This window comes from Trichoderma atroviride, chromosome 3 (assembly GCF_020647795.1).
Source record: "Trichoderma atroviride chromosome 3, complete sequence".
Lineage (NCBI taxonomy): Eukaryota > Fungi > Ascomycota > Sordariomycetes > Hypocreales > Hypocreaceae > Trichoderma > Trichoderma atroviride.
The window spans coordinates 5609131-5624592 of NC_089402.1; the positions used below are offsets into that span (position 1 = coordinate 5609131).

The 15462-nt window shown below is 46.9% G+C and overlaps 5 protein-coding genes across 5 annotated transcripts; 3 read left to right on the forward strand and 2 right to left on the reverse strand.

The window, feature by feature from the left end:
- Positions 1-1604: 1604 nt before the first annotated feature.
- TrAtP1_007182 (uncharacterized protein) lies at positions 1605-2574 on the forward strand. The gene has a single exon (XM_066113418.1). It carries the CDS (start codon positions 1693-1695, stop codon positions 2407-2409), a length of 717 nt encoding a protein of 238 aa, XP_065969504.1. The 5' UTR covers positions 1605-1692; the 3' UTR covers positions 2410-2574.
- A 274-nt stretch (positions 2575-2848) lies between these two features.
- Positions 2849-4514, forward strand: TrAtP1_007183 (uncharacterized protein). The gene is made up of 3 exons (XM_014082042.2): positions 2849-3067; positions 3120-3270; positions 3359-4514. Exons 1-3 carry the CDS (start codon positions 3029-3031, stop codon positions 4123-4125), a joined length of 957 nt encoding a protein of 318 aa, XP_013937517.2. The 5' UTR covers positions 2849-3028; the 3' UTR covers positions 4126-4514.
- Positions 4515-4993: 479 nt separating this feature from the next.
- Positions 4994-6986, reverse strand: TrAtP1_007184 (uncharacterized protein; the record flags this gene model as incomplete). Its single annotated transcript, XM_014082041.2, has 7 exons — positions 4994-5035; positions 5102-5370; positions 5428-5583; positions 5653-6539; positions 6593-6696; positions 6749-6811; positions 6876-6986. 7 exons carry the CDS (start codon positions 6984-6986, stop codon positions 4994-4996), a joined length of 1632 nt encoding a protein of 543 aa, XP_013937516.2.
- A 2003-nt stretch (positions 6987-8989) lies between these two features.
- On the reverse strand, positions 8990-10455 carry TrAtP1_007185 (uncharacterized protein). Its single transcript, XM_066113419.1, has 3 exons — positions 10223-10455; positions 9307-10170; positions 8990-9241 (listed from the first exon to the last, which is right to left on the reverse strand). Exons 1-3 carry the CDS (start codon positions 10262-10264, stop codon positions 9164-9166), a joined length of 984 nt encoding a protein of 327 aa, XP_065969505.1. The 5' UTR covers positions 10265-10455; the 3' UTR covers positions 8990-9163.
- Positions 10456-11602: 1147 nt separating this feature from the next.
- Positions 11603-15405, forward strand: TrAtP1_007186 (uncharacterized protein; the record flags this gene model as incomplete). The annotated part of the gene is made up of 5 exons (XM_014082038.2): positions 11603-11931; positions 13320-14106; positions 14276-14523; positions 14632-14784; positions 14865-15405. The coding sequence occupies 5 exons, from the start codon at positions 11603-11605 to the stop codon at positions 15403-15405; spliced, it is 2058 nt and encodes a 685-aa protein (XP_013937513.2).
- Between the last annotated feature and the right edge of the window lie 57 nt (positions 15406-15462).

Here is a 15462-nt window from a genome sequence, read left to right on the forward strand (position 1 = left end):
CCGCACTGGCACGTCGGGTAGGTATAAGTAACAAATTGATTGTAAAATCTCTCTTGGCGGAAGTAGTTTGTACGGGATTTCGGCTTGTCTCAGGCACCGTGAGATTATAAGCTATTCGCCCACTAATGGCGTTCTAATTGGCAGTACTATATCTCCTTTTGAGTAATCCAAGGTTGCAGGGTTGCGCCAATGTTATATCTCGGGTACGTGAGGCTTACACAAGCCTATGTGTCGGGTACGCAAGGCTTACAGTATGTAACTCGGTGTTACACTTTAAGATTAATTATAGGAAGTCGTGCGTGCGGGACTAGATAATTCTACTCTACCACCATGTACATTTGGACTGACTGCTGTAGACAATGAACGTAATGCCCGAAGACATTGTCTTGCCGTTGCTTCAATATGAGGCCAATGGTAGCCATCTAGCGTTGCTAAACAAGAATTATGATGCAGGCGATGCCTGTGTTGAAATATTCTACTTGTCTAAAACATGAAGTTAACCGGTTACCCTACCATCATTTACCATAAAGTCTTGCCTGGCCAAAGCGGGGTGCCCCGCAGCTCAACACATCCATTACATATCACGTCAAGGACCACAGGAATCACATTACAAAACATAGAACATTCGGTCCCCTGCTGACAGTCTCTGGCTGGTCTCAAAGTCCAGTTCAACACATACCTCAGTTCAAAACTAGTCTAGTAATGGAGGGGGACAAGTAAGAATCTTCTCCCACCCAAGAAGCAGTGAACTCCTAACCATGCTCCAGGGAAGCAGTGAGGCGCCTTGACGCTGCTATGCAACACGTGGCCGAAGTGCAAAAGGTCTGCAAAGCGCCATCGATATCTATCGGCATCCTACACGAGGGCAAAGTGCTTTATCGCAGGAGTCTCGGCTTGAGAGATGTTGAGAATAACCTAGATGCTAATAGTGATACATCTTATTTGATTGGGTCTTGCTCCAAGCTCTTAACTTCTGCCGCCGTTGGTATCCTCGCAGAGACCCAGCTTTCTTGGAAAGACTTGATTAGCAAGCACGTTCCCGACTTCGATCCTGTTGGAGATCCTCGTATCGGTCAGCAGGCGACGATTTTGGATGCTTGTCGACACTCGACGGGGCTAGCAAATCCAAACGCAGTCTTTTTCGGCCCTCAGGGCGCCCTGACCATCAAGGAGGAGGATCACGTTGCCCTACTCAACGCACTCCCTACCTCCAATGACAGTGGCCAACGCTTTAACAGCTGGTGGAACTACAGCAATGCCGCATTTGGAGTGTTATCAAATGTCATAAAAGCTGTTTCTGGTATGCACTTCTGCGAATTTATACGCCAACGGCTCTGTCAGCCTCTCGCCATGGAGCAGACACTTGTTGCAAGAGCCGAAGTCCTCGGCAACAACAATATTGCATATCCTTACGTCCAGATGGAGGACGGGCACTGGGCTAAAATTGAGAATGGCTTGACCTCAGAAACGTATGCGCCGGGCGTAGCATCAATGGGAATGCGCAGTTCTGTCAACGATCTGCTTACGTTTTGCGCAGCAGTTATGAATCGATATGATTGTGAAAAGAATATCCATCCCCCGCAGGAGCTCCTTCATCCGGCGAAAGAGAATCCCCTTCGACAAATATCATCGATCTGGGGATGGTGGTGGACTCGACCATTGGATGATGGCTTCGACAATAACACTGCGTACATGCTTGGTTGGTGGCGAACCACGATGCCTACTTCTGCACTAGGGCAGCTCTCGTACAATGCCATTCACAGACGCGAAGATATCATTGGCAAAAATTCTGGATCTCGAACTCTTTATGGACATAATGGTGTTACTGAGGGATCAGTAGCAACAACGTACCTGATACCCTCCTCACATTCTGCCATTGTAGTGCTGAGCAATGCGGCTTACGCAGGAGATGCATCCGATGCGACAGCACAGATCATGCTTCAAGCTCTTTTTGATCTTCAACCATCCGTCGACCTCGTGGCTGCCGTTCAATTATCCAGAAATGAACGATTGGAGAGACATGAAAAGATGATCTCAACTTGGCAGGAAAACAGAGACGTGTCCAAATACAAAGCGACTCCGGACGAACTAGTTGGATCGTATATTGGTTTGAACGTGTCTCGGATCAACATTGTCAAAAGTGACAAGTCGCTTTCGGGGCTGGCAGTCGTTTTTGCGGACCAAGAAATCTCTCGCTGTGAGCTGGAACCCTATAATTCAGATTCGCTTAGCTATCTTCCTATGAAGTACGACGAAACTATAGCTCGTGGGATGATTGATTGGGATTATTGGACGGTCGGAATATTCAATTTTGTGCGGCAAGACCGAGACCGTCAACAAGGAGATATTGTGGGCTTAGAATGGAAATGGGACGAATATGACTATCCAGCACTATGGAGAAAAGAATAAAGCTTTGTATTTAATTACTAATGGCGTCAAAGACCTCTTAGTTACAAGAGAAAGACCAAGCAACTTAGTCGCTCTACAATAGGCTGTTAGTATTTTATACATGGATCGCGATTCTGCTTTGATAAGTACGAACAGATATAATAAATCCAAACTCTTCCACAGAGAGCTTGGGCAGAGCTTGAAGAGCTTGACAGTTCAGTCTTCCCACTAGCCCTTGTGATAAATATAGGTGTAAAAAATGCAGAAGTTTTTCTATTTGAAGTTTAGAAAGGTCAATTTTTCCCTTGAAACATTTCGACTCTAGGTGCCTGTATTACTAAGTAAGGGCGAGAACTACTTAGGTAGCTACGGGGCCTGGTTTTATAGGTGCTATCTATGCCCGGAGGGATGTTTAATAAGCCATCCCTATTACTAAGTAAGCATGAGTTCACGCCAATCAGCCCAGCACCTAATCAATCGACCAAGTCCACCGTTTACTTCTAGGCCAATCGCGCGAGATAAATGGATGAAAGCTTCGAACTAGGTACTCTCTTTTCCTAATATCTTTTATAGTGTTCTAGTCGCTTGCTGGTCCTTGAGGCATTGCCCAGAGCGGACTGTGGCGGCTACCGAGACGACTATGATGAATGGAGCGCATTCGCGTCGCATTGCATGCAAGGTGTGCCTATTACTCCTTAAGAACCGCCTATATAGCTAACGTAAAACAACAGTTATGCAGGGATCGAAAAGTTCGCTGTGGAGGAGAACAGCCAGCATGCGAGAAGTGCAGACGAGCTGGTGAGGAATGCGTGTATCTCTCAACTCAAAGGCCGACCAAGGCCGACCTACTCCAAACAGTAGAGGACTTACAAAAACGCCTAGGTAAGGGTTTCTCGTTATACAGCTACTCTCCTGATGTTAATGCTGCACTGCGTGATAACTAACATTGATTGTCCGACCAAATGGAAAGACGAAGCAGAAGCACACATTGCTAAAATGAGCGCTTCGATAAATGCCGTTGCTCTAACTGATATGGACCGATTACACCAACAACATAGTCTGCTCTCATCTGTGCCGTTGACCAATGGCTTCATAGAGCCATTACAAACAGCCATGTCCCAACAACAAAGCGGCTTGAGTCAATTCCGAGTGGACGGGGACATGATGCTCGATAGCTCGGATAATGGCTTTAACACACGAAGCGAACCCTTTATCCAAGGGGGAGACAGCCAGCTCTGGCACGCGGACATGCGCAATTGGCCCTGGTCTTCACCTGTACCAACACGCGATACCGACGAGGCAGCAAGAGTAAGCGAAGAAACTGGCGCCGCGATTCTTGACACTGTTGCCAAGTTTTCCTCAGCAGTGTTCCGCAGCCAGGCTGACGCGTGTGGCATGGCCACCTCCGTCGCCGACTACATCGCCTGGCTTCGCAATGCGCCGCAAGGCGGTAACGGCATGACGAATAAAGATCCGATATATATGGCCCTTCTAGGCACACTTGAGACTCGACTACGAGAGTTGTGCGAAGTTAGCCAGTCGAGTAATAGGAGCGCTTTACGAGAGCTGGTAACATCCCTCGAGGTGATTGCTCCGCCAGGCAGAGCCACGGCTATCAGGCTAGCCACCATTGAAGAGGACCTGAATAAAGAAGTCCAAGAGCGCGCCGACTTCTTCCGCACGCGGTATACCCCATGTGCGCTTCTCAAAGAGCAGCAAGCCCGAGATAGCCCATAGCTGGTTGGACATACGATCCAGAGGTGAATAGTAGAGAAACACTCCATATATATCTTGAAGGCATGGGGATTTAGTGAAAGCGCAGCGAGTGGGAGGTAGTGTTGTTTGAAACTAAGCATTTACACATGATCAGCTGCCTATGGCGTTCGCGGGGGGTGGGTTGAGAGTTTTTAAAAAGCTACGGTCAATAATCTACCTCATTCTAACATTTAATGAAAAAAAAAAAGCCGAGCGTTCAGTAGGTTTTGTAACAAATCATAGATTGTATCAAGGCTCATGCGGTTCATCTATAATGTTCTGGGGTTTATCCTTTTCACTAGATAGGAGATACAATCCCAGCGCACCTCGATACAGACGGCCGAGAACCACTACACCTTGCAAGCGACGGCTTATGCTATTGGATTCCGGCACAATGGAGAATAGATTCTATAAATCATTCTACGGGGGCGGATGTGGTTAACACGGTGAAAAGTTGCTCAACCAGCACATTTGATAGCTGCTATTTAATCCTCGAAATAGCTGTTAATTTAAATTAAATAGTGGTCAACGATCATGTACCTTCTTCAAGATTACAGGGCATGGATGTAATGAACGAAACCGATTCCATGACACTAGCTAAATTATCCTTGTGGTGCTCAATCCTCGCATGCTCATACGATGCACCATCTTACTACTAAGCAATTCGAAAGTTGCGCCCAGTCTGTAGTCAAGATCGACTACCACCTGCAGTTCTCGCCAGAGATTCATTCTATATATCGTAGCTCATCAGCTGCGGTGTAATAAGCTGCCCAGAACGCCATTTTGTATACGTTTCGTAGCTGGCTGTACACCGATTCAGAGTTCCGATATTGGCGCCTAATCGTCTCGTTTAGGCCACCGCGCCGCCGCTCTCAATGAACAGTTTCCTCCTCTGTGGTAAAATGTTAGTAGACAGAACGAATTCTTAGGGTCCAACGCTTTCTCAAAGATTACTTACACTCATAAATAGAGATGTTATGAAACCAATGGCAGTGATACCGACCAGGTAGTAGAAGCTATCGCGGATTGCTGCTGTTACCTGCTCGACAACCAAGAGCTTTTGCGCAGTATCCAGGCTCTTGTAAAAACTGCCACTAGTTCCCGTCACTAGCTGACTGATCTCGTCCCTTCGGGCATCTGGCAACGCAGCGGCGAGATAGGTTAGGGCCATATTCTGAAAAACTGAGCCTGACACGGAAAGGGCTAAAATAATTCCCAGAACTTGTGCTGGGTTGCGAATTTATTAGTGAGGGGATTCTTTAATGAGTGTGTTTTGTAACCTACCAATGGTCATGATTGATACCGCGTTGTTGACCTCTGAGGCCGGGGCGAGCGCCGACACAATACCAATCCCAGCACTCTGAAAACACCCGATCCCTAGGCCGATGAGCACCGTAAAGCCATAGAGGCGGGAGTTGGAAGTATTGACGTCGATAGTCGCTATTTATAAACACTCTCAGCACATTGGGTGTCGAAGCTTTTAACGTGGAATCAAGGCTCTGTACTTACTCATCAGAGAAGCGCCTGTTACTAACAAGGCGTTGCCGACGACGTACCAAGGTAAATAGTATCCGGTTTTGGGCATCACGTAACCATTCAACAGACAGCCAAAGACAATCATGCAAATCAGAGGCAAAATGCGCACCCCGCCTTGCAAAGGATCATCACCCTTAGTAAACTGGAAGATCAACGGCGTATAATAGATTGACATCATCATCGAGCCTGCAACAAGAAATGCTTGCAAAGGCAGCAGGAAGAGATCTTTGTTCTTCATAAACTGAGTTGGCATCATCCTGGCTTCTGGCGGCACAAACGGGTGATAAATGGTTACGAAGATGAAGGCAATCAGCAGCACAACAGTCATGACCCAGAGCGTAATCTCTGAGCCGCTATTCCACTCGTAAAGAGTGCCACCAAAGCTACCAGCCATGCAGAAACAGGCGCAAAAGGCAGTAAAGATGATTATGCCGATCCAATCCTGCATCCGTAGTTTCTCTCGGAAAGAAACGTCCGGCATGGCATTGATGCTGGGAAGAAAGAAGAGGTATCCGGGCGCGAACAGGCCCGCAATGGGGAGGTTGATGTAGAACCCCCAGCGCCAAGTGGCGGCACTCTGCGCGAGGGCACCGCCGATAATCGGGCCTAGAACGTTGCCAAATCCCCATATAGACATGACGCCGGCGAGGTATATGGGTCGCTCTGCATTCGTGGTCAAGACGCTGATGTACGTCAAGCCTCCGACATATACGCCACTGCCGCCGATGCCCGATACGACACGGCCAATGATGAGAGCTGCCATATTAGGCGAGGCACCGCAAATGGCGCTGCCGGCTTCAAATAGGAATAAGCTAACAAGGAAAAACGACTTCATGTTGAAGAGGCCGTAACCTTTTCCACTGTGAATGGCCACGGTAAGCACGAGTCCGAAACGAAGGGCAGTGATACGTACATAGGCAGAATGAGAGACTGGCCCAGCACGAAACTGACTCCGATCCATGCCAGAGCTGTCTGGTCGCCGAAGCTTTCGACAATGGTCGGTTGGATGGTCGCGATCTTTGAGCAGCTCCGTTAGAAGGTGATTTGGGTGGCCGATCTGGGCACTTACAATAGTATTATCTAAAGCGAAGAGCAAGACGGTAGACATGAGAGAGGTGTAAGCCAAAGCCCACTATGGAGAATAGTGTCAGCGCATTATGAAGTGACCCAGAATGTGTTATAATGAACAGACTCACCCTCCAGCCCCTTATGATTCTCTTCTCTTCTCTGGCCTGCTCCTCCTTATTGTTGTTCTTGGGAGAAATTCCAGTGCCTTCATTGGATGTATTATTGCGTGTCGTATCCATGTCTGAGACTTTTCCATTTTTTTCACTAATGTCAGCAGCATAGCCACTACGGGCGAATTTTTCTGTTATAGCCATCTTGCAGACGTATATACTTAGCCCGACGAGACTGTAAGGCGTTATCATGGCACAGCTTTCTGGAAGAGGGAGATGTTTTATGTTTTGTTGCAGTATCTTGGTAATTTTAAAAGCTTCGAATTTGTAATCAAAGATACTGTTACTCGCATAGATGTAACTCTCCTGGAGTAGTATCCGGGCTGTTGAATCCGGGCTGTTGAATCCGGACCGTAATTCATTTGCTGGTCTACCTATCGACACATCCCTCCTCTACAATTGGCTTAGCGGGATGTAACATGCATTGGGAGTCTGATCGCCCCATCTATTCTAGTCTTCCCATTGAAGCTCCGGGCCGAACTGACCGAGCGTTTTACTAAATGGACACAATGCCCGGGTCGTGAAGCTGTGGCACGGGGAGTTCTGGCCGAATCCTTGCTAGCCCTGAGAAATTCTCCGAATAATATTTGTGTTGGAAGAACTAGGATACCTTATGTATTGGTACATCACTACACAGAGAGAAGTGGTCACTTCAACTTTTGCCAGAGTGGTCTTTTCAACAATTTGTCTAGTATATAATCTGTGATACATTACATACTTTTCCATAGCAAACCTTTACTATCTTCTCTGGGGCTTAACTGCAAAGCTCGAGTAGCTGTTATTGCCAAGGACTCCCAACCTCCCCCCAGTCGCGCCCACGCTTGCTGCGCAAGTTGTGCTATCCACCCTTTTAGAAACCAGGTATCATCAAACCTAATCATTATAACACACCAATGCAAAAATATAGCAAGTGCAACTGAGCTATTCTCATGCTTACACTGCAGTTGGGCGACAAAAGTCTCGCTCACCAACGCCGGCCATGACAAGATGTGTAACCACGTCCTTGGCTGTCCCTGGATAGAAACGCACCAAGTCTGTAGCAATTCGGCAGCTTGAATTAGATATTCTTTGTTCGGCTCCACCATACGAATGTTTGTCTTCAAGAGTTTGATTCGCTCCAGAAACTCGAGGTCGATCTTTGCGCCCGTATCTTTCGTTCTGTCATGCGCTAGCCTTTGATCCTGCAGGAAACGAGGTGCGATAGCAATCGCAAGTCTTGCGGTGCCTCTAAGTAGGTGGAAGGTCTCAGCTATGGCGTCCTCTCTTGGATGAGTGACACACAAACGAATTTGGAAGACGGTGGTTGCTAAGCCAAAAATCCACTGCGCAAAGTAGGTACTGACTACTTTTCCGGCGACGGAGGCATGAAAACCTGCAGAGGCTTTTAGATGCCAGGCATGCGCCTTGTTACTGCTACTAGATACTTGGCCCTGACGAAATAGCACGGACAAGGCGTTGAGAGCTTGCATCGCAAAAACATGCTGCTGAGCCTCGTGAAATATCAAAGACGCCACGCATTGAGCAGACTTTGTCAATAGAAGCATCGAAGGTGACAGGCTATACACATTGTTGGACACAGACAGTCTTGAGTCCCATATTACAATACCTGCTGGCAAGGCTTCTGTTGTGGCTCCGCGAGCAGCGTTGGTGTCTGCAAATGAGCAGTGCTCTCCATTACGGTAGCATCTACCACAAACTGGCGTATTCATATCACACTAGCATTGTCATAAGTAGGTGTGCCGCGCAATTTCATATTGTGAGAGTCTTTACTTGCCTTGACACGACGTCTCTTGCATGACGCGCAACCAAGCCTAGACTTGCTATGCCACCTTCGCGAAGGCATGACTGGCCTTTGGAGAAACACAAGCAGTTATACCAGGCCTCAATAGCGGTGGCTCAATCTGTTCAATGTCTCACGCACGCTATCCAAGTATAAGTAACCGATGATAGTTGAAGTGTATTATGATCGTAGTGTCATTATTAATTGAGAATGTCTAGAAATTCCTTGGTTTCAAGGCCAGATTCCGCATGGGGCGGAGTTCTAGTCCGCTAGCCCCACCAACTGTAGCATACCCGGTACCATTTTGTTCGCCCCATTTGTCTCATGAAAGCGCTGCAATGGGCGTCAGTTTAATGACCAAACAGCAATTTGAGTGCATATGTAGACATGCTGGAGCAAAGCATTGCGTCATTCTCCGCCATCTATTGAGGTCAACATCATGTTGTCTTGCCCTGTAATCCAATTACTACTCGCCAAGCACGCTAGACCAATCTTCGCCCTTAATGTATTCCTCCATGGAGGTCGTCTTGATATTCGGGTCCAACTGGGCTGTAATGTCAGCGCATTCACTCGGATCACGACAAATGCATTATTATGGGAAAATCTCACCTCTTTTGGGTATATGACTTCAGGATCTCCACCAGTGTACCCAAACTCAATCATGTATTCATTCGTGTCCATCAACTCTCGACCAAGTGGCTCTGGGAAGTCCTTATAGAACTCATCAGGCGGCACTTCTTGGTAGGCAGCCTGGACACCTAATACACGTCCCCAAATCTCCATCCATGTCGGAAAGGTCATCATCTCGGATACACCGACGAGAGTCTTCCCAGGAGAAACATCCAGTAATGCCTTAACAAATGCTCCCGTATCTCTGCCTGGAACGACAAAAGGCATTTGCACGTCTGCAGAGAAAGGCCTCTTCGTGAGATACATCCCATCCGGTTGGCGCAGCGGAGCCATAGCTCGTACAGCTTGCCAGTTTGTGACGTAGTGGCCCATTTGCAGGGCACTCATACGCTTAGCCAGCTCCGGAAACTGACTTTGGATCAAGTCCATGGTTCTGGCCTTAGAGTCAAAGTGGTAAATAGTGGTGTACTTTCCTCCGCTGCACCGGGAGGCATCACTGAGGGATGAATATACAAAGTGCTCTAGTGTCCTAAGGACGCTAGAATCAGATGCAGCACGGGCAACATTCTCCCCATGTTCGACTTCCCTGTCGAAAGCATACTGCAACGCCGTATCAGGTCCGTGTGTGCCATCAAACATGTGGCTGAAGAAATCGGTGTTTGCAAATATGGCGTTGGCCCCTTGAAAGGCGGCTCGAAGGGAAGCTGTGTCATCTAGGTCGCCTTTCACGATTTCAACGCCCTCAGCCGCCCAATGAAGGGCATTTTGACTGGACGGATTTCTAGTGATACCCCGGACTTTCCAACTGGGCAAATCCAGGAATTGTCTGGCAATAGAAGACCCCTTTCTCTGTATCAGAATATTCCTCATGTTCTGTGCTGAGAACTACACATACCTGCTTGCCAGTAACGCCAATGATAACGATGAGCTTGGTCATCTTGATTTATATATAATTACGGGGATATAGGCTGTCTTGTTCAGAACTCGGAGGTGGCCAAACCAGATAAAGATGTTGAAACGCTTAGATGCGAAGTCTACCTGTCCTCATGTGTATTTATACCTTCCAGCTTTCTCAAATTTTCCTACCGACAAGCAATGCCGCATGGCTTGATGCTGCATTAGTCAGTTAAAATTCAGTGTCAAGGATGCGAACTGGTTCAATTGTTCCGTTCGGATGATTAATACAAGTAGGTATGAAGCCTTTCAGTGGAAATTATCCAATACGGGTATAGTATACGATGGGCAGCGGAGCCCGAGACCCCACGCCTCTTGCTTTTGGCTAGTGTACGACGCTCCCTCAATCCTTCGGCAATTGCAACTACCCCCTTTTTGTCACATGTTCAGTCAACCCAAGGCCTTTGGATCCTTTGCTGACCTTCCCTGTAATGTGAGAAATCTCTACCGCATAATCTGGTTTAAAGGTCAGACTAATAACCTCCGAGTGGCTAACTTTATTTGGAACCAAGCTTTTGGATAACCCACTTCTTCGGTGTAGCATTCACGAACGCACCAAGCTTCCTATCAATGTTGAAAAAAAACAATAGCAGTCGCTATGTGGGACGATAGCGGTATATAAACCAGCTTTCATACTCGTACATTTGAGAAACTAGAGTTTTGGACTAAATCACCCCTTACAGTGTTTTTTTTAGTATGAGTCGTTCCCAAGTACCCATTCCCTCCTGGTCTCACTCTTGCACGACTCTTAAGACTTGCAGGCATCGATTACATTGTATTCGAACGAGATGACTCAGCCAGATTCTCCAATGAACGTTCAAGCAGTAGAACCCTTGTTATTCATAAAGATTTAGGACGAGTTGCTTTAAAAGAAGCTAGCTTATTAGAAGAGTTCCAGTCCATCGTCCGCCATGATGTGCTGATCAAGATTGCTGATGCGCAAGGTACTATCCAGGCAGACATTTCTGGTGATAGTATTGATCGCAAAGATTTGAGAAACCTTCTCCTCGACTCTATTCCGGATACTAGAATTCGTTGGGGCTACCCTGTCCAGCATGCACAGAAAGAAAACGATGGCTCCATCTCGGTTCATACAACTGACTGTGTTGACCCTTGGTTCCGTCTTGTCGTTGGTGCAGACGGGGCTTGGCCAAAAGTAACAAAGCAGGTAAAATGCACATCGTTTCCATCAAAAGTTCAGAAATATTCTGTAGCTGATGCAAGTTCGCAGGTTACCCTTACTGAGCCGCAGTACTCTGGAATTCACTTTTTTACTGCATTCATCCAGCCTGGAGACCCGACATACTCTTCAGAACCTTCTATGGTTGGCAAGGAAAATTACCTAGCCATGGACAAAGGACGGCAAATATTTTTGCATTACCTAGGTGATGGATCTTATCTTCTCTCCGTTGGCGTAAAACTTCCTGACAGTCAGACGGTGAAGAATGCTGCCATTTTCCATGATCCATTGACGTTGTGGGAGTCGTTGCTTCTTACTGGATTCGCTGGATGGGCCCAAGAACTTACCGAGTTCATCAAGTCCAGCGCTTCACATTTTCGCTCCTGGCCATTGCACTCGACGCCAGAGACTTCTTTGCCATGGAATTCCATACCTGTATTGACGCTACTTGGAGATGCGGCCCATTTGACGTAAGATAAAGATGTTCAATACTTGGTATCGTGCCCAGCTAATAGTCTACCCCTTCCAGTGTGCCTACCGGAGACGTTGTCAATAATGTCTTATACGAGAGTGCTGAATTGGCCAAATAAATCATCAAAAATGGAATTGAAAACTTGGAAGCCGCTGTAGCGGACTACAAAAAGGAGATGCTTCCTCGCGCAATCACGGCAACTGAAAAGGGTCATTGGTTCATACAGCATTTCTTTGGAGCTGATTCGCCTCAAGACTTCCTCTACGCTGCCAACACATAGGGGAAAAGGTTAAAGGAAGTGAAGATCCTTGTAGAATATAGCTTATTGTGTCCTATTTATTGCTTGCCCAGATTGGCTGTGTTAATGCTGTTCCTGACTACAGCTATGTATCTCCAAATCGTAAGTAAACATATCATAATATAAATGGGCTTGAGAAAAGGTCCCGAGCATTATTAAGCGAATATAAAGAAAGATAAGGGATGTTGGTAGATTATTGATAACTGAGTTGCTATGAAAACTCTTTTTTCTTCTTTATTCTAGTATTAAGCTATTATATCTTTACATAGTACCCAGTTTATAACTTCTCCCATTCTACCAAAGTTTATATATTAATACATGGTGTTGGATAAATATCTCAAAAAATCCGATGCTTAGTTCTATTATGGTCTTCCGAACACTGCTAATTGGTAGCAACTAAGAAAGTCTCGATGCGAGGTAAAGCCGGGTTGTTGCATTCCTTCGCGGGGTGAACAGGGGTTGTACATCTCGGGGTAATAATACACCAGGCCGAGCCCCTTTAAACTAGGCTCCCTTTTACTTTTGTATAGCTTGAAATTGATCAATGCTGCCGAGTGGCTCAGGGACTGTCCTTTCTTGTCCATAACTCGGGGTAATAATAACCCTTACGAGCATCTCTGCTAAAACTGCTTTTTATGGTCAACCAGATAGACAGCTGCTACTCTACATTAGAGCTAAGACTTCTTACTAATAGTGTAAGTCTAAAATAATTGACGGGATTGTAGAAAGCTCGGGATAGAGATAGCTAAGGCCGAGCATCTAGCCACCCAAATTGGATACTGTTTTACTTATATATATAAACACTTCATTTGCTTTGAAAGTGAACAATTCAAACTCGCCTTGATAAAGTAGTCTTCTTTTGAATTCGCCCTGGGCTGGTCTTATTGCCACTATACAGTGTATTGCGAAAATATCCGAAGAAGTTCGTTCATCGTCCATCTTTTATTGGTACTTAGTTGCTATTGCTCAGCTAAGCTAGGCATGCGTCCTCTCCATCTTCTCGCTGCCTATTACTTCTTTTCATTCCATGCATCGGTGTCCGCGGCTGGGTGCTGGAGAAACTCAAATTGTGCTTATGGGCCATCTAGTCCGTCCTTTAGCGGCATCTGGGACAAGTACAACTACTCTCCAACTTCTCGTACTGTATCACCCATAACTATCTACTCCACTGGTTTCGATAACATTTCATCATTTCCTCCCGCCAACCCTTTAATTCTCTCCGGAAATGGATCAACCCTTATCTTCGACTTCGGCAAAGAGGTTGCCGGAATTGTCACAGTGGCATACACTGCTCAAGGGGAGGGGACAATGGGGTTAGCATTTTCTGAAGCACGAAACTGGACGGGACAATGGTCAGACGATTCGAATTCGTTTGATACCATCGACGGTGCTATCTACGCCAACATTACTGCCACATCTTCCGGCATGTACACAATGCCCGACGCCAAACTCCGTGGTGGCTTTCGCTACTTGACCCTCTTTACTGAAACATCTTCCTCCATCTCAGTCGCCATCTCCAATATTACTCTCGAAATCTCTTATGCACCAACCTGGTCCGACCTCCGCGCCTACGGCGGCTACTTCTACTCCAGTGATGATATGCTCAATCGAATTTGGTATGCGGGCGCTTATACTCTGCAAACAAACAGCATTGCTGCGACAACGGGCAGGGAGTTTCCAGTGCAGACCGCGGGATGGAAAAACGATGCCGACTTGCATCCTGGCGTTGTTGATCCGACCATCTACGTAGATGGCGCAAAAAGAGATAGGATTGTGTGGGCCGGAGACTTGAGCATCTCTATTCCCAGTATTCTCGCAGGAACGGGGGACTGGAATGGAGTACGATATACAATCGATGCTTTGTATGATGCCCAGGTATGTTCCTTTTCCCCATCTGCTGTTACCATTAGCCTCCGAAAGGATTTTCAAGCATGGAGATGCCTAGAAGTCTCCAATAATTCTTTTTTTTTTTTTAACATAACTCCGGAGATTGATTCCGAGCAACTCAAAATACTCCGTGTTGACCAATGCTAACTCAAACAAGGCGAGCAACGGCGGGCTTCCTTTTGCAGGTCCAGCAGCGTTTTTCTATAGCTCGGATACCTATCACCTAGCGACCATGCTAGGAACCTACGAATATATCCTCTGGACCAATGACGGCCCTTGGATAAATTATGTCTATCCCAAATACAAGGCCGCCATGGCATTTATCATTGGGAAGATGGATAGTTCGGGGATGCTATATGTGACGGGAACGAACGATTGGGGCCGCCTTGAGCAAGGAGGTCATAAGTGAGTACTCTCTTTGCTTGGGTTGGATTCAATGAATATGGGAGAAGGATGATTCAAATTCATGTTTCAAGAAACGAGGGAGGGCTAATTGTGTCTACTCTCAAATAGCACCGAAGCAAATGTACTCTTATACAGAGCCCTTACTACAGGATCCCAAATCGCCACTTGGGCCGGCGATTCGACCTCCTCGTCAACATGGGCATCTATCGCTGCCCAGCTCAAAATAACCATTAATAATAATCTCTGGGACTCTACTGCAGGGTAAAGTTGGCTCTTTATTTACTTCATATACTTTCTTCTCGAGCTACCTCTATATCCAGCTAACACGACCCTCCCCTTAGAGCATACAAGGACAGCGATACCAACGGAAATGTTCATCCCGAAGATGGAAATAGCATGGCCCTCCTCTTCGGCGTCGTTGCTTCTGATACCACCGCACAGTCTATTTCCAACCAGCTTACGACAAACTGGGGCCCCCTTGGCGCTATATCCCCCGAACTTCCAGGAAACCATGTCCCGTTCATACAATCTTTTGAGATCAAAGCCCACTTTGCTGCATCTCAACCTTTACGTGCACTAGATCTCATCCGTCGCTCCTGGGGCTGGTACCTTGATAACCCGTTTGGTACGCAGAGTACCTGTGTCGAGGGGTATCTTCCTGATGGTAGCTTTGGATACAGAGCAACTACTGGTTATAATGGAGATTCTAGCTTTACAAGTCATAGCCACGGGTGGAGTACCGGGCCTGTGGCCGCACTCAGTACGTACATAGTCGGCTTGTCGCTCACGGCACCGGCCGGTACTCAATGGAAGTTGGCACCTCAGTTTGGAAACTTAACCAGTGCGGAGGGGGGGTTTTACAACTCCACTAGGGACATTTAGTGCCGGCTGGGAGTTGACAGAAGAGGGGAAGTATACACTGTGGTATCGGGTTCCCAC

Bases quoted from the DNA above. Each gene is read 5' to 3' on its own strand.
- TrAtP1_007183 (XM_014082042.2), top strand. From the start codon at position 3,029: ATGATGAATGGAGCGCATTCGCGTCGCATTGCATGCAAG. The intron at 3,068-3,119 runs GTGTGCCTATTA...GTAAAACAACAG, and splicing joins CGCGTCGCATTGCATGCAAG to TTATGCAGGGATCGAAAAGT. The intron at 3,271-3,358 runs GTAAGGGTTTCT...CCAAATGGAAAG, and splicing joins GGACTTACAAAAACGCCTAG to ACGAAGCAGAAGCACACATT.
- TrAtP1_007182 (XM_066113418.1), top strand. From the start codon at position 1,693: ATGCTTGGTTGGTGGCGAACCACGATGCCTACTTCTGCACTAGGGCAG.
- TrAtP1_007185 (XM_066113419.1), bottom strand. From the start codon at position 10,264: ATGACCAAGCTCATCGTTATCATTGGCGTTACTGGCAAGCAG. The intron at 10,171-10,222 runs GTATGTGTAGTT...ATACAGAGAAAG, and splicing joins TTGGCGTTACTGGCAAGCAG to GGGTCTTCTATTGCCAGACA. The intron at 9,242-9,306 runs GTGAGATTTTCC...ATTACAGCCCAG, and splicing joins AAGTCATATACCCAAAAGAG to TTGGACCCGAATATCAAGAC.